The 18,190-nt window shown below is 45.0% G+C and overlaps 1 protein-coding gene across 1 annotated transcript in view; it reads right to left on the bottom strand.

Annotated features, from left to right (window-relative positions):
- Positions 1–18,100, bottom strand: part of LOC138473456 (mucin-3B-like) — a 38,848-nt gene extending 20,748 nt beyond the window's left edge. Inside the window, exon 1 of the mRNA XM_069612124.1 lies at positions 63–18,100. Within this exon, the coding sequence (XP_069468225.1) occupies positions 63–18,100 (18,038 nt within the window). The remainder of the gene's footprint in view (positions 1–62) is intronic.
- Between the last annotated feature and the right edge of the window lie 90 nt (positions 18,101–18,190).

The following is an 18,190-nucleotide window of genomic DNA, read 5'->3' as shown; positions in this document are numbered from 1 at the left end:
TCTCACTCGTTATTTGATGGGTGTTGTAGGAAGATGAGGGTGTCTCAGTTGGCAATGAATACGCCATTTTGGATGTTTCGGTTTTCTCACTGGTGATTGCATGGGTGCTGGCAGAGGTTGCTGTCCAAGTTGGGGTAGAATGGACAATTGTGGAAGTTTCTGTTTTCTTACTGGTAATGTGATGGCTGTTTGGAGAAGATGATTCTGTCTCAATTGGTGAGGAGTATACAAATGTTGAGATTTCAATTTTCTCGTTGGTGATTTGATGAGTGCTGGGGGGAGTTGAAGCTGTCTCGGGTGTACTAGAATAGGGAAATTTCGAGGTTTCAGTTTTCTCACTAGTTATTTGATGGGTGCTGTGGGAAGTTGAGGGTGTCTCAGTTGGTATTGAATAAGCCATTTTGGATGTTTCGGTTTTCTCACTGGTGATTGCATGGGTGCTGGCAGAGGTTGCTGTCCCAGTTGGGGTAGAATGGACAATTGTGGAAGTTTCTGTTTTCTCACTGGTAATTTGATGGCTGTTTGGAGAATTTGATGCTGTCTCAATTGGTGAAGAGTGTACAAATGTTGAGCTTTCAATTTTCTCGCTGGTGATTTTATTGGTGCTGTGGGATATTGGGACTGTCTCACTTGGTGTAGAATGGACTGTTGTTGAAATTTCTGTTTTCTCACTGCTGATACCATGGCTGCTAGCAGATGGTGTTCCTGGCTCAGTTGGGGTAGTGTGGACGATTGTAGAGGTTTCTGTATTCACACTGGTGATTTGATGAGTGCTGGCGGGAGTTGAAGCTGTCTCGGGTGCGGTAGAATGGGGAATTTGTGTGGTTTTAGTTTTCTCACTGGTTATTTGATGGGTGCTGTGGGAATTTGAGAGTGTCTCAGTTGGTATTGAAAACGCCATTTTGGATGTTTCCGTTTTCTCACTGGTGATTGCATGGGTGCTGGCAGAGGTTGCTGTCCCAGTTTGGATAGAATGGACAATTGTGGAAGTTTCAGTATTCTCACTGGTAATTTGATGGCTTTTTGGAGAAGTTGATGCTGTCTCAATTGGTGAAGACTGTACAAATGTTGAGCTTTCAATTTTCTCGCTGGTGATTTGATGGGTGCTGTGGGTTATTGGGACTGTCTCACTTGGTGTAGAATGGCCTGTTGTTGAAATTTTGGTTTTCTCGCTGGTGACTGCATGGCTGCTAGCAGATGGTGTACCTGGCTCAGTTGGCGTGACATGGACTATTGTTGACGTTTCTGTATTCACACTGGTGATTTGATGAGTGCTGGGGGTAGTTGAAGCTGTCTCGGGTGCGGTAGAATGAGGAAATTGTGAGGTTTCAGTTTTTTCACTGGTTATTTGATGGGTGCTGTGGGAAGTTGAGGGTGTCTCAGTTGGTACTGAATACGCCATTTTGGATGTTTCGGTTTTCTCACTGGTGATTGCATGGGTGCTGGCAGAGGTTGCTGTCCAAGTTGGGGTAGAATGGACAATTGTGGAAGTTTCTGTTTTCTCACTGGTAATTTGATGGCTGTTTGGAGAAGTTGATGCTGTCTCAATCGGAGAAGAGTGCAAAATTGTTGAGCTTTCAATTTTCTCGCTGGTGATTTTATTGGTGCTGTGGGATATTGGGACTGTCTCACTTGGTGTAGAATGGACTGTTGTTGAAATTTCAGTTTTCTCGCTGCTGATACCATGGCTGCTAGCAGATGGTGTTCCTGGCTCAGTTGGGGTAGTGTGGACGATTGTAGAGGTTTCTGTATTCACACTGGTGATTTGATGAGTGCTGGCGGGAGTTGAAGCAGTCTCGGGTGCGGTAGAATGGGGAATTTGTGAGGTTTCAGTTTTCTCACTGGTAATTTGATGGGTGCTGTGGGAATTTGAGGGTGTCTCAGTTGGTATTGAAAACGCCATTTTGGATGTTTCCGTTTTCTCACTGGTGATTGCATGGGTGCTGGCAGAGTTTGCTGTCCCAGTTGGGATAGAATGGACAATTGTGGAAGTTTCAGTATTCTCACTGGTAATTTGATGGCTTTTTGGAGAAGTTGATGCTGTCTCAATTGGTGAAGACTGTACAAATGTTGAGCTTTCAATTTTCTCGCTGGTGATTTGATGGGTGCTGTGGAATATTGGGACTGTCTCACTTGGTGTAGAATGGACTGTTGTTGAAATTTCAGTTTTCTCGCTGCTGATACCATGGCTGCTAACAGATGGTGTTCCTGGCTCTGTTGGGGTAGTGTGGACGATTGTAGAGGTTTCTGTATTCACACTGGTGATTTGATGAGTGCTGGCGGGAGTTGAAGCAGTCTCGGGTGCGGTAGAATGGGGAATTTGTGAGGTTTCAGTTTTCTCACTGGTAATTTGATGGGTGCTGTGGGAATTTGAGGGTGTCTCAGTTGGTATTGAAAACGCCATTTTGGATGTTTCCGTTTTCTCACTGGTGATTGCATGGGTGCTGGCAGAGGTTGCTGTCCCAATTGGGATAGAATGGACAATTGTGGAAGTTTCAGTATTCTCACTGGTAATTTGATGGCTTTTTGGAGAAGTTGATGCTGTCTCAATTGGTGAAGACTGTACAAATGTTGAGCTCTCAATTTTCTCACTGGTGATTTGATGGGTGCTGTGGGTTATTGGGACTGTCTCACTTAGTGTAGAATGGCCTGTTGTTGAAATTTTGGTTTTCTCGCTGGTGACTGCATGGCTGCTAGCAGATGGTGTACCTGGCTCAGTTGGCGTGACATGGACTATTGTTGACGTTTCTGTATTCATACTGGTGATTTGATGAGTGCTGGGGGTAGTTGAAGCTGTCTCGGGTGCGGTAGAATGAGGAAATTGTGAGGTTTCAGTTTTTTCACTGGTTATTTGATGGGTGCTGTGGGAAGTTGCGGGTGTCTCAGTTGGTACTGAATACACCATTTTGGATGTTTCGGTTTTCTCACTGGTGATTGCATGGGTGCTGGCAGAGGTTGCTGTCCAAGTTGGGGTAGAATGGACAATTGTGGAAGTTTCTGTTTTCTCACTGGTAATTTGATGGCTGTTTGGAGAATTTGATGCTGTCTCAATTGGTGAAGAGTGTACAAATGTTGAGCTTTCAATTTTCTCGCTGGTGATTTTATTGGTGCTGTGGGATATTGGGAGTGTCTCACTTGGTGTAGAATGGACTGTTGTTGAAATTTCTGTTTTCTCACTGCTGATACCATGGCTGCTAGCAGATGGTGTTCCTGGCTCAGTTGGGGTAGTGTGGACGATTGTAGAGGTTTCTGTATTCACACTGGTGATTTGATGAGTGCTGGCGGGAGTTGAAGCTGTCTCGGGTGCGGTAGAATGGGGAATTTGTGAGGTTTTAGTTTTCTCACTGGTTATTTGATGGGTGCTGTGGGAATTTGAGAGTGTCTCAGTTGGTATTGAAAACGCCATTTTGGATGTTTCCGTTTTCTCACTGGTGATTGCATGGGTGCTGGCAGAGGTTGCTGTCCCAGTTTGGATAGAATGGACAATTGTGGAAGTTTCAGTATTCTCACTGGTAATTTGATGGCTTTTTGGAGAAGTTGATGCTGTCTCAATTGGTGAAGACTGTACAAATGTTGAGCTTTCAATTTTCTCGCTGGTGATTTGATGGGTGCTGTGGGTTATTGGGACTGTCTCACTTGGTGTAGAATGGCCTGTTGTTGAAATTTTGGTTTTCTCGCTGGTGACTGCATGGCTGCTAGCAGATGGTGTACCTGGCTCAGTTGGCGTGACATGGACTATTGTTGACGTTTCTGTATTCACACTGGTGATTTGATGAGTGCTGGGGGTAGTTGAAGCTGCCTCGGGTGCGGTAGAATGAGGAAATTGTGAGGTTTCAGTTTTTTCACTGGTTATTTGATGGGTGCTGTGGGAAGTTGAGGGTGTCTCAGTTGGTACTGAATACGCCATTTTGGATGTTTCGGTTTTCTCACTGGTGATTGCATGGGTGCTGGCAGAGGTTGCTGTCCAAGTTGGGGTAGAATGGACAATTGTGGAAGTTTCTGTTTTCTCACTGGTAATTTGATGGCTGTTTGGAGAAGTTGATGCTGTCTCAATCGGAGAAGAGTGCAAAATTGTTGAGCTTTCAATTTTCTCGCTGGTGATTTGATGGGTGCTGTGGAATATTGGGACTGTCTCACTTGGTGTAGAATGGACTGTTGTTGAAATTTCAGTTTTCTCGCTGCTGATACCATGGCTGCTAACAGATGGTGTTCCTGGCTCAGTTGGGGTAGTGTGGACGATTGTAGAGGTTTCTGTATTCACACTGGTGATTTGATGAGTGCTGGCGGGAGTTGAAGCAGTCTCGGGTGCGGTAGAATGGGGAATTTGTGAGGTTTCAGTTTTCTCACTGGTAATTTGATGGGTGCTGTGGGAATTTGAGGGTGTCTCAGTTGGTATTGAAAACGCCATTTTGGATGTTTCCGTTTTCTCACTGGTGATTGCATGGGTGCTGGCAGAGGTTGCTGTCCCAATTGGGATAGAATGGACAATTGTGGAAGTTTCAGTATTCTCACTGGTAATTTGATGGCTTTTTGGAGAAGTTGATGCTGTCTCAATTGGTGAAGACTGTACAAATGTTGAGCTCTCAATTTTCTCACTGGTGATTTCATGGGTGCTGTGGGTTATTGGGACTGTCTCACTTGGTGTAGAATGGGCTGTTGTTGAAATTTTGGTTTTCTCGCTGGTGACTGCATGGCTGCTAGCAGATGGTGTACCTGGCTCAGTTGGCGTGACATGGACTATTGTTGAAGTTTCTGTATTCATACTGGTGATTTGATGAGTGCTGGGGGTAGTTGAAGCTGTCTCGGGTGCGGTAGAATGAGGAAATTGTGAGGTTTCAGTTTTTTCACTGGTTATTTGATGGGTGCTGTGGGAAGTTGCGGGTGTCTCAGTTGGTACTGAATACACCATTTTGGATGTTTCGGTTTTCTCACTGGTGATTGCATGGGTGCTGGCAGAGGTTGCTGTCCAAGTTGGGGTAGAATGGACAATTGTGGAAGTTTCTGTTTTCTCACTGGTAATTTGATGGCTGTTTGGAGAAGTTGATGCTGTCTCAATTGGTGAAGAGTGTAAAATTGTTGAGCTTTCAATTTTCTCGCTGGTGATTTTATTGGTGCTGTGGGATATTGGGACTGTCTCACTTGGTGTAGAATGGACTGTTGTTGAAATTTCAGTTTTCTCGCTGCTGATACCATGGCTGCTAGCAGATGGTGTTCCTGGCTCAGTTGGGGTAGTGTGGACGATTGTAGAGGTTTCTGTATTCACACTGGTGATTTCATGAGTGCTGGCGGGAGTTGAAGCTGTCTCGGGTGCGGTAGAATGGGGAATTTGTGAGGTTTCAGTTTTCTCACTGGTAATTTGATGGGTGCTGTGGGAATTTGAGGGTGTCTCAGTTGGTATTGAAAACGCCATTTTGGATGTTTCCGTTTTCTCACTGGTGATTGCATGGGTGCTGGCAGAGGTTGCTGTCCCAGTTGGGATAGAATGGACAATTGTGGAAGTTTCAGTATTCTCACTGGTAATTTGATGGCTTTTTGGAGAAGTTGATGCTGTCTCAATTGGTGAAGACTGTACAAATGTTGAGCTCTCAATTTTCTCGCTGGTGATTTGATGGGTGCTGTGGGTTATTGGGACTGTCTCACTTGGTGTAGAATGGACTGTTGTTGAAATTTCAGTTTTCTCGCTGCTGATACCATGGCTGCTAACAGATGGTGTTCCTGGCTCAGTTGGGGTAGTGTGGACGATTGTAGAGGTTTCTGTATTCACACTGGTGATTTGATGAGTGCTGGCCGGAGTTGAAGCTGTCTCGGGTGCGGTAGAATGAGGAAATTGTGAGGTTTCAGTTTTTTCACTGGTTATTTGATGGGTGCTGTGGGAATTTGAGAGTGTCTCAGTTGGTATTGAAAACGCCATTTTGGATGTTTCCGTTTTCTCACTGGTGATTGCATGGGTGCTGGCAGAGGTTGCTGTCCCAGTTTGGATAGAATGGACAATTGTGGAAGTTTCAGTATTCTCACTGGTAATTTGATGGCTTTTTGGAGAAGTTGATGCTGTCTCAATTGGTGAAGACTGTACAAATGTTGAGCTTTCAATTTTCTCGCTGGTGATTTGATGGGTGCTGTGGGTTATTGGGACTGTCTCACTTGGTGTAGAATTGCCTGTTGTTGAAATTTTGGTTTTCTCGCTGGTGACTGCATGGCTGCTAGCAGATGGTGTACCTGGCTCAGTTGGCGTGACATGGACTATTGTTGACGTTTCTGTATTCACACTGGTGATTTGATGAGTGCTGGGGGTAGTTGAAGCTGTCTCGGGTGCGGTAGAATGAGGAAATTGTGAGGTTTCAGTTTTTTCACTGGTTATTTGATGGGTGCTGTGGGAAGTTGAGGGTGTCTCAGTTGGTACTGAATACGCCATTTTGGATGTTTCGGTTTTCTCACTGGTGATTGCATGGGTGCTGGCAGAGGTTGCTGTCCCAGTTGGGATAGAATGGACAATTGTGGAAGTTTCTGTTTTCTCACTGGTAATTTGATGGCTGTTTGGAGAGGTTGATGCTGTCTCAATTGGTGAAGAGTGTAATATTGTTGAGCTTTCAATTTTCTCGCTGGTGATTTTATTGGTGCTGTGGGATATTGGGACTGTCTCACTCGGTGTAGAATGGACTGTTTTTGAAATTTCAGTTTTCTCGCTGGTGATTTCATGGCTGCTAGCAGAGGGTGTGCCTGGCTCAGTTGGGGTAGTGTGGACGATTGTAGAGGTTTCTGTATTCACACTGGTGATTTGATGAGTGCTGGGGGGAGTTGAAGCTGTCTCGGGTGCGGTAGAATGAGGAAATTGTGAGGTTTCAGTTTTCTCACTGGTGATTTGATTGATGCTGTGGGAAGTTGAGGGTGTCTCAGTTGGTATTGAATGCACCATTTTGGATGTTCCGGTTTTCTCACTTGAGATTGCATGGGTGCTGGCAGAGGTTGCTGTCCCAGTTGGGGTAGAATGGACAATTGTGGAAGTTTCTGTTTTCTCACTGGTAATTTGATGACTGTTTGGAGAAGATGATGCTGTCTCAATTGGTGAAGATTGTAAAAATGTTGAGCTTTCAATTTTCTCGCTGGTGATTTGATCGGTGCTTTGGGATATTGGGACTGTCTCACTTGGTGTAGAATGGACTGTTGTTGAAATTTCTGTTTTCTCGCTGGTGATTTCATGGCTGGTAGCAGATGGTGTGCCTGGCTCAGTTGGGGTAGTGTGGACGAATGTAGAGGTTTCTGTATTCACACCGGTGATTTGATGAGTGCTGGGGGGAGTTGAAGCTGTCTCGGGTGCGGTAGAATGAGGAAATTGTGAGGTTTCAGCTTTCTCACTAGTTATTTGATGGGTGCTGTGGGAAGTTGAGGGTGTCTCAGTTGGCAATGAATACGCCATTTTGGATGTTTTGGTTTTATCACTGGTTATTGCCTGGGTGCTGGCAGAGGATGCTGGCCCAATTGGGGTAGAATGGACAGTTGTGGAAGTTTCTGTTTTCTTACTGGTAATTTGATGGCTGTTTGGAGAAGGTGATTCTGTCTCAATTGGTGAGGAGTATACAAATGTTGAGGTTTCTGTATTCACACTGGTGATTTGATGAGTGCTGGGGGGAGTTGAAGCTATCTCGGGTGTGGTAGAATGAGGAATTTGTGAGGTTTCAGTTTTCTCACTAGTTATTTGATGGGTGCTGTGGGAAGTTGAGGGTGTCTCAGTTGGTATTGAATACACCATTTTGGATGTTTTGGTTTTCTCACTGGTGATTGCATGGGTGCTGGCAGAGGTTGCTGGCCCAGTTGGCGTAGAATGGACAATTGTGGAAGTTTCTGTTTTCTCACTGGTAATTTGATGGCTGTTTGGAGAAGTTGATGCTGTCTCAATTGGTGAAGAGTGTAAAAATGTTGAGCTTTCAATTTTCTCGCTGGTGTTTTGATGGGTGCTTTGGGATATTGGGACTTTCTCACTTGGTGTAGAAAGGACTGTTGTTGAAATTTCCGTTTTCTCGCTGGTGATAGCATGGCTGCTAGCAGATGGTGTGCCTGGCTCAGTTGGGGTGACATGGACTATTGTTGAGGTTTCTGTATTCACAATGGTGATTTGATCAGTGCTAGCAGGACTTGAAGCTGTCTCGGGTGCGGTAGAATGGGGAATTTGAGAGGTTTCAGTTTTCTCACTGGTTATTTGATGGGTGCTGTGGGAAGTTGAGGGTGTCTCAGTTGTTATTGAAAATGCCATTTTGGATGTTTCGGTTTTCTCACTGGTGATTGCATGGGTGCTGGCAGAGGTTGCTGTCCCAGTTGGGATAGAATGGACAATTGAGGAAGTTTCAGTTTTCTCACTGGAAATGTGATGGCTGTTTGGAGAAGTTGATGCTGTCTCAATTGGTGAAGACTGTACAAATGTTGAACTTTCAATTTTCTCACTGGTGATTTGATGGGTGCTGTGGGATATTGGGACTGTCTCACTTGGTGTAGAATGGCCTGTTGTTGAAATTTTGGTTTTCTCACTGGTGACTGCATGGCTGCTAGCAGATGGTGTACCTGGCTCAGTTGGCGTGACATGGACTATTGTTGACGTTTTTGTATTCACACTGGTGTTTTGATGAGTGCTGGGGGGAGTTGAAGCTGTCTCGGGTGTGCTAGAATAGGGAAATTTCGAGGTTTCAGTTTTCTCACTCGTTATTTGATGGGTGTTGTAGGAAGATGAGGGTGTCTCAGTTGGCAATGAATACGCCATTTTGGATGTTTTGGTTTTCCCACTGGTTATTGCCTGGGTGCTGGCAGAGGATGCTGGCCCAATTGGGGTAGAATGGACAGTTGTGGAAGTTTCTGTTTTCTTACTGGTAATTTGATGGCTGTTTGGAGAAGATGATTCTGTCTCATTTGGTGAGGAGTATACAAATGTTGAGATTTCAATTTTCTCGCTGGTGATTTGATGAGTGCTGGGGGGAGTTGAAGCTGTCTCGGGTGTACTAGAATAGGGAAATTTCGAGGTTTCAGTTTTCTCACTAGTTATTTGATGGGTGCTGTGGGAAGTTGAGGGTGTCTCAGTTGGTATTGAATAAGCCATTTTGGATGTTTCGGTTTTCTCACTGGTGATTGCATGGGTGCTGGCAGAGGTTGCTGTCCCAGTTGGGGTAGAATGGACAATTGTGGAAGTTTCTGTTTTCTCACTGGTAATTTGATGGCTGTTTGGAGAATTTGATGCTGTCTCAATTGGTGAAGAGTGTACAAATGTTGAGCTTTCAATTTTCTCGCTGGTGATTTTATTGGTGCTGTGGGATATTGGGACTGTCTCACTTGGTGTAGAATGGACTGTTGTTGAAATTTCTGTTTTCTCACTGCTGATACCATGGCTGCTAGCAGATGGTGTTCCTGGCTCAGTTGGGGTAGTGTGGACGATTGTAGAGGTTTCTTTATTCACACTGGTGATTTGATGAGTGCTGGCGGGAGTTGAAGCTGTCTCGGGTGTGGTAGAATGGGGAATTTGTGAGGTTTTAGTTTTCTCACTGGTTATTTGATGGGTGCTGTGGGAATTTGAGAGTGTCTCAGTTGGTATTGAAAACGCCATTTTGGATGTTTCCGTTTTCTCACTGGTGATTGCATGGGTGCTGGCAGAGGTTGCTGTCCCAGTTTGGATAGAATGGACAATTGTGGAAGTTTCAGTATTCTCACTGGTAATTTGATGGCTTTTTGGAGAAGTTGATGCTGTCTCAATTGGTGAAGACTGTACAAATGTTGAGCTTTCAATTTTCTCGCTGGTGATTTGATGGGTGCTGTGGGTTATTGGGACTGTCTCATTTGGTGTAGAATGGCCTGTTGTTGAAATTTTGGTTTTCTCGCTGGTGACTGCATGGCTGCTAGCAGATGGTGTACCTGGCTCAGTTGGCGTGACATGGACTATTGTTGACGTTTCTGTATTCACACTGGTGATTTGATGAGTGCTGGGGGTAGTTGAAGCTGTCTCGGGTGCGGTAGAATGAGGAAATTGTGAGATTTCAGTTTTTTCACTGGTTATTTGATGGGTGCTGTGGGAAGTTGAGGGTGTCTCAGTTGGTACTGAATACGCCATTTTGGATGTTTCGGTTTTCTCACTGGTGATTGCATGGGTGCTGGCAGAGGTTGCTGTCCAAGTTGGGGTAGAATGGACAATTGTGGAAGTTTCTGTTTTCTCACTGGTAATTTGATGGCTGTTTGGAGAAGTTGATGCTGTCTCAATCGGAGAAGAGTGCAAAATTGTTGAGCTTTCAATTTTCTCGCTGGTGATTTTATTGGTGCTGTGGGATATTGGGACTGTCTCACTTGGTGTAGAATGGACTGTTGTTGAAATTTCAGTTTTCTCGCTGCTGATACCATGGCTGCTAACAGATGGTGTTCCTGGCTCAGTTGGGGTAGTGTGGACGATTGTAGAGGTTTCTGTATTCACACTGGTGATTTGATGAGTGCTGGCGGGAGTTGAAGCAGTCTCGGGTGCGGTAGAATGGGGAATTTGTGAGGTTTCAGTTTTCTCACTGGTAATTTGATGGGTGCTGTGGGAATTTGAGGGTGTCTCAGTTGGTATTGAAAACGCCATTTTGGATGTTTCCGTTTTCTCACTGGTGATTGCATGGGTGCTGGCAGAGGTTGCTGTCCCAGTTGGGATAGAATGGACAATTGTGGAAGTTTCAGTATTCTCACTGGTAATTTGATGGCTTTTTGGAGAAGTTGATGCTGTCTCAATTGGTGAAGACTGTACAAATGTTGAGCTTTCAATTTTCTCGCTGGTGATTTGATGGGTGCTGTGGAATATTGGGACTGTCTCACTTGGTGTAGAATGGACTGTTGTTGAAATTTCAGTTTTCTCGCTGCTGATACCATGGCTGCTAACAGATGGTGTTCCTGGCTCAGTTGGGGTAGTGTGGACGATTGTAGAGGTTTCTGTATTCACACTGGTGATTTGATGAGTGCTGGCGGGAGTTGAAGCAGTCTCGGGTGCGGTAGAATGGGGAATTTGTGAGGTTTCAGTTTTCTCACTGGTAATTTGATGGGTGCTGTGGGAATTTGAGGGTGTCTCAGTTGGTATTGAAAACGCCATTTTGGATGTTTCCGTTTTCTCACTGGTGATTGCATGGGTGCTGGCAGAGGTTGCTGTCCCAATTGGGATAGAATGGACAATTGTGGAAGTTTCAGTATTCTCACTGGTAATTTGATGGCTTTTTGGAGAAGTTGATGCTGTCTCAATTGGTGAAGACTGTACAAATGTTGAGCTCTCAATTTTCTCACTGGTGATTTGATGGGTGCTGTGGGTTATTGGGACTGTCTCACTTGGTGTAGAATGGCCTGTTGTTGAAATTTTGGTTTTCTCGCTGGTGACTGCATGGCTGCTAGCAGATGGTGTACCTGGCTCAGTTGGCGTGACATGGACTATTGTTGACGTTTCTGTATTCATACTGGTGATTTGATGAGTGCTGGTGGTAGTTGAAGCTTTCTCGGGTGCGGTAGAATGAGGAAATTGTGAGGTTTCAGTTTTTTCACTGGTTATTTGATGGGTGCTGTGGGAAGTTGCGGGTGTCTCAGTTGGTACTGAATACACCATTTTGGATGTTTCGGTTTTCTCACTGGTGATTGCATGGGTGCTGGCAGAGGTTGCTGTCCAAGTTGGGGTAGAATGGACAATTGTGGAAGTTTCTGTTTTCTCACTGGTAATTTGATGGCTGTTTGGAGAAGTTGATGCTGTCTCAATTGGTGAAGAGTGTAAAATTGTTGAGCTTTCAATTTTCTCGCTGGTGATTTTATTGGTGCTGTGGGATATTGGGACTGTCTCACTTGGTGTAGAATGGACTGTTGTTGAAATTTCAGTTTTCTCGCTGCTGATACCATGGCTGCTAGCAGATGGTGTTCCTGGCTCAGTTGGGGTAGTGTGGACGATTGTAGAGGTTTCTGTATTCACACTGGTGATTTCATGAGTGCTGGCGGGAGTTGAAGCTGTCTCGGGTGCGGTAGAATGGGGAATTTGTGAGGTTTCAGTTTTCTCACTGGTAATTTGATGGGTGCTGTGGGAATTTGAGGGTGTCTCAGTTGGTATTGAAAACGCCATTTTGGATGTTTCCGTTTTCTCACTGGTGATTGCATGGGTGCTGGCAGAGGTTGCTGTCCCAGTTGGGATAGAATGGACAATTGTGGAAGTTTCAGTATTCTCACTGGTAATTTGATGGCTTTTTGGAGAAGTTGATGCTGTCTCAATTGGTGAAGACTGTACAAATGTTGAGCTCTCAATTTTCTCGTTGGTGATTTGATGGGTGCTGTGGGTTATTGGGACTGTCTCACTTGGTGTAGAATGGACTGTTGTTGAAATTTCAGTTTTCTCGCTAATGATACCATGGCTGCTAACAGATGGTGTTCCTGGCTCAGTTGGGGTAGTGTGGACGATTGTAGAGGTTTCTGTATTCACACTGGTGATTTGATGAGTGCTGGCGGGAGTTGAAGCTGTCTCGGGTGCGGTAGAATGAGGAAATTGTGAGGTTTCAGTTTTTTCACTGGTTATTTGATGGGTGCTGTGGGAAGTTGCGGGTGTCTCAGTTGGTACTGAATACACCATTTTGGATGTTTCGGTTTTCTCACTGGTGATTGCATGGGTGCTGGCAGAGGTTACTGTCCAAGTTGGGGTAGAATGGACAATTGTGGAAGTTTCTGTTTTCTCACTGGTAATTTGATGGCTGTTTGGAGAAGTTGATGCTGTCTCAATGGGTGAAGAGTGTAAAATTGTTGAGCTTTCAATTTTCTCGCTGGTGATTTTATTGGTGCTGTGGGATATTGGGACTGTCTCACTTGGTGTAGAATGGACTGTTGTTGAAATTTCAGTTTTCTCGCTGCTGATACCATGGCTGCTAGCAGATGGTGTTCCTGGCTCAGTTGGGGTAGTGTGGACGATTGTAGAGGTTTCTGTATTCACACTGGTGATTTCATGAGTGCTGGCGGGAGTTGAAGCTGTCTCGGGTGCGGTAGAATGGGGAATTTGTGAGGTTTCAGTTTTCTCACTGGTAATTTGATGGGTGCTGTGGGAATTTGAGGGTGTCTCAGTTGGTATTGAAAACGCCATTTTGGATGTTTCCGTTTTCTCACTGGTGATTGCATGGGTGCTGGAAGAGGTTGCTGTCCCAGTTGGGATAGAATGGACAATTGTGGAAGTTTCAGTATTCTCACTGGTAATTTGATGGCTTTTTGGAGAAGTTGATGCTGTCTCAATTGGTGAAGACTGTACAAATGTTGAGCTCTCAATTTTCTCGCTGGTGATTTGATGGGTGCTGTGGGTTATTGGGACTGTCTCACTTGGTGTAGAATGGACTGTTGTTGAAATTTCAGTTTTCTCGCTGCTGATACCATGGCTGCTAGCAGATGGTGTACCTGGCTCAGTTGGCGTGACATGGACTATTGTTGACGTTTCTGTATTCACACTGGTGATTTGATGAGTGCTGGGGGTAGTTGAAGCTGTCTCGGGTGCGGTAGAATGAGGAAATTGTGAGGTTTCAGTTTTTTCACTGGTTATATGATGGGTGCTGTGGGAAGTTGCGGGTGTCTCAGTTGGTACTGAATACACCATTTTGGATGTTTCGGTTTTCTCACTGGTGATTGCATGGGTGCTGGCAGAGGTTGCTGTCCAAGTTGGGGTAGAATGGACAATTGTGGAAGTTTCTGTTTTCTCACTGGTAATTTGATGGCTGTTTGGAGAAGTTGATGCTGTCTCAATTGGTGAAGAGTGTAAAATTGTTGAGCTTTCAATTTTCTCGCTGGTGATTTTATTGGTGCTGTGGGATATTGGGACTGTCTCACTTGGTGTAGAATGGACTGTTGTTGAAATTTCAGTTTTCTCGCTGCTGATACCATGGCTGCTAGCAGATGGTGTTCCTGGCTCAGTTGGGGTAGTGTGGACGATTGTAGAGGTTTCTGTATTCACACTGGTGATTTCATGAGTGCTGGCGGGAGTTGAAGCTGTCTCGGGTGCAGTAGAATGGGGAATTTGTGAGGTTTCAGTTTTCTCACTGGTAATTTGATGGGTGCTGTGGGAATTTGAGGGTGTCTCAGTTGGTATTGAAAACGCCATTTTGGATGTTTCCGTTTTCTCACTGGTGATTGCATGGGTGCTGGCAGAGGTTGCTGTCCCAGTTGGGATAGAATGGACAATTGTGGAAGTTTCAGTATTCTCACTGGTAATTTGATGGCTTTTTGGAGAAGTTGATGCTGTCTCAATTGGTGAAGACTGTACAAATGTTGAGCTCTCAATTTTCTCACTGGTGATTTGATGGGTGCTGTGGGTTATTGGGACTGTCTCACTTGGTGTAGAATGGCCTGTTGTTGAAAGTTTGGTTTTCTCGCTGGTGACTGCATGGCTGCTAGCAGATGGTGTACCTGGCTCAGTTGGGGTAGTGTGGACGATTGTAGAGGTTTCTGTATTCACACTGGTGATTTGATGAGTGCTGGGGGTAGTTGAAGCTGTCTCGGGTGCGGTAGAATGAGGAAATTGTGAGGTTTCAGTTTTTTCACTGGTTATTTGATGGGTGCTGTGGGAAGTTGAGGGTGTCTCAGTTGGTACTGAATACACCATTTTGGATGTTTCGGTTTTCTCACTGGTGATTGCATGGGTGCTGGCAGAGGTTGCTGTCCAAGTTGGGGTAGAATGGACAATTGTGGAAGTTTCTGTTTTCTCACTGGTAATTTGATGGCTGTTTGGAGAAGTTGATGCTGTCTCAATTGGTGAAGAGTGTAAAATTGTTGAGCTTTCAATTTTCTCGCTGGTGAGTTTATTGGTGCTGTGGGATATTGGGACTGTCTCACTTGGTGTAGAATGGACTGTTGTTGAAATTTCAGTTTTCTCGCTGCTGATACCATGGCTGCTAGCAGATGGTGTTCCTGGCTCAGTTGGGGTAGTGTGGACGATTGTAGAGGTTTCTGTATTCACACTGGTGATTTGATGAGTGCTGGCGGGAGTTGAAGCTGTCTCGGGTGCGGTAGAATGGGGAATTTGTGAGGTTTCAGTTTTCTCACTGGTTATTTGATGGGTGCTGTGGGAATTTGAGGGTGTCTCAGTTGGTATTGAAAACGCCATTTTGGATGTTGCGGTTTTCTCACTGGTGATTGCATGGGTGCTGGCAGAGGTTGCTGTCCCAGTTGGGATAGAATGGACAATTGTGGAAGTTTCTGTTTTCTCACTGGTAATTTGATCGCTGTTTGGAGAAGTTGATGCTGTCTCAATTGGTGAAGACTGTACAAATGTGGAGCTTTCAATTTTCTTGCTGGTGATTTGATGGGTGCTGTGGGTTATTGGAACTGTCTCACTTGGTGTAGAATAGCCTGTTGTTGAAATTTTGGTTTTCTCGCTGGTGACTGCATGGCTGCTAGCAGATGGTGTACCTGGCTCAGTTGGCGTGACATGGACTATTGTTGACGTTTCTGTATTCACACTGGTGATTTGATGAGTCCGTGGGGGAGTTGAAGCTGTCTCGGGTGCGGTAGAATGAGGAAATTGTGAGGTTTCAGTTTTTTCACTGGTTATTTGATGGGTGCTGTGGGAAGTTGAGGGTGTCTCAGTTGGTATTGAATACGCCATTTTGGATGTTTCGGTTTTCTCACTGGTGATTGCATGGGTGCTGGCAGAGGTTGCTGTCCAAGTTGCGGTAGAATGGACAATTGTGGAAGTTTCTGTTTTCTCACTGGTAATTTGATGGCTGTTTGAAGAAGTTGATGCTGTCTCAATTGGTGAAGAGTGTAATATTGTTGAGCTTTCAATTTTCTCGCTGGTGATTTTATTGGTGCTGTGGGATATTGGGACTGTCTCACTTGGTGTAGAATGGACTGTTGTTGAAATTTCAGTTTTCTCGCTGCTGATACCATGGCTGCTAGCAGATGGTGTTCCTGGCTCAGTTGGGGTAGTGTGGACGATTGTAGAGGTTTCTGTATTCACACTGGTGATTTGATGAGTGCTGGCGGGAGTTGAAGCAGTCTCGGGTGCGGTAGAATGGGGAATTTGTGAGGTTTCAGTTTTCTCACTGGTTATTTGATGGGTGCTGTGGGAATCTGAGGGTGTCTCAGTTGGTATTGAAAACGCCATTTTGGATGTTTCTGTTTTCTCACTGGTGATTGCATGGGTGCTGGCAGAAGTTGCTGTCCCAGTTGGGATAGAATGGACAATTGTGGAAGTTTCAGTATTCTCACTGGTAATTTGATGGCTTTTTGGAGAAGTTGATGCTGTCTCAATTGGTGAAGACTGTACAAATGTTGAGCTCTCAATTTTCTCGCTGGTGAATTGATGGGTGCTGTGGGTTATTGGGACTGTCTCACTTGGTGTAGAATGGCGTCTTGTTGAAATTTCCGTTTTCTCGCTGGTGATTTTATGGCTGCTAACAGATGTTGTGCCTGGCTCAGTTGGGGTGACATGGACTATTGTTGATGTTTCTGTATTCACACTGGTGATTTGATGAGTGCTGGGGGTAGTTGAAGCTGTCTCGGGTGCGGTAGGATGAGGAAATTGTGAGGTTTCAGTTTTTTCACTGGTTATTTGATGGGTGCTGTGGGAAGTTGAGGGTGTCTTAGTTGGTACTGAATACGCCATTTTGGATGTTTCGGTTTTCTCACTGGTGATTGCATGGGTGCTGGCAGAGGTTGCTGTCCAAGTTGGGGTAGAATGGACAATTGTGGAAGTTTCTGTTTTCTCACTGGTAATTTGATGGCTGTTTGGAGAAGTTGATGCTGTCTCAATTGGTGAAGAGTGTAAAATTGTTGAGCTTTCAATTTTCTCGCTGGTGATTTTATTGGTGCTGTGGGATATTGGGACTGTCTCACTTGGTGTGGAATGGACTGTTGTTGAAATTTCAGTTTTCTCGCTGCTGGTAGCATGGCTGCTAGCAGATGGTGTTCCTGGCTCAGTTGGGGTAGTGTGGACGATTGTAGAGGTTTCTGTATTCACACTGGTGATTTGATGAGTGCTGGCGGGAGTTGAAGCTGTCTGGGGTGCGGTAGAATGGGGAATTTGTGAGGTTTCAGTTTTCTCACTGGTTATTTGATGGGTGCTGTGGGAATTTGAGGGTGTCTCAGTTGGTATTGGCAACGCCATTTTGGATGTTTCCGTTTTCTCACTGGTGATTGCATGGGTGCTGGCAGAGGTTGCTGTCCCAGTTGGGATAGAATGGACAATTGTGGAAGTTTCAGTATTCTCACTGGTAATTTGATGGCTGTTTGGAGAAGTTGATGCTCTCTCAATTGGTGAAGACTGTACAAATGTTGAGCTTTCAATTTTCTTGCTGGTGATTTGATGGGTGCTGTGGGTTATTGGAACTGTCTCACTTGGTGTAGAATGGCCTGTTGTTGAAATTTTGGTTTTCTCGCTGGTGACTGCATGGCTGCTAGCAGTTGGTGTACCTGGCTCAGTTGGCGTGACATGGACTATTGTTGACGTTTCTGTATTCACACTGGTGATTTTATGAGTGCTGGGGGTAGTTGAAGCTGTCTCGGGTGCGGTAGAATGAGGAAATTGTGAGGTTTCAGTTTTTTCACTGGTTATTTGATGGGTGCTGTGGGAAGTTGAAGGTGTCTCAGTTGGTACTGAATACGCCATTTTGGATGTTTCGTTTTTCTCACTGGTGATTGCATGGGTGCTGGCAGAGGTTGCTTTCCCAGTTGGGATAGAATGGACAATTGTGGAAGTTTCAGTATTCTCACTGGTAATTTGATGGCTTTTTGGAGAAGTTGATGCTCTCTCAATTGGTGAAGACTGTACAAATGTTGAGCTTCCAATTTTCTCGCTGGTGATTTGATGGGTGCTGTGGGTTATTGGGACTGTCTCACTTGGTGTAGAATGGCCTGTTGTTGAAATTTTGGTTTTCTCGCTGGTGACTGCATGGCTGCTAGCAGTTGGTGTACCTGGCTCAGTTGGCGTGACATGGACTATTGTTGACGTTTCTGTATTCACACTGGTGATTTGATGAGTGCTGGGGGTAGTTGAAGCTGTCTCAGGTGCGGTAGAATGAGGAAATTGTGAGGTTTCAGTTTTTTCACTGGTTATTTGATGGGTGCTGTGGGAAGTTGAAGGTGTCTCAGTTGGTACTGAATACGCCATTTTGGATGTTTCGTTTTTCTCACTGGTGATTGCATGGGTGCTGGCAGAGGTTGCTGTCCAAGTTGGGGTAGAATGGACAATTGTGGAAGT

This window comes from Ambystoma mexicanum, chromosome 1p, assembly GCF_040938575.1.
Source record: "Ambystoma mexicanum isolate Mex_15411 chromosome 1p, UKY_AmexF1_1, whole genome shotgun sequence".
Taxonomy (NCBI): Eukaryota; Metazoa; Chordata; class Amphibia; order Caudata; family Ambystomatidae; genus Ambystoma; species Ambystoma mexicanum.
The sequence above is the reverse complement of the archived record's forward strand: the minus strand, read 5'-3'. Positions and strand labels throughout refer to the sequence as shown.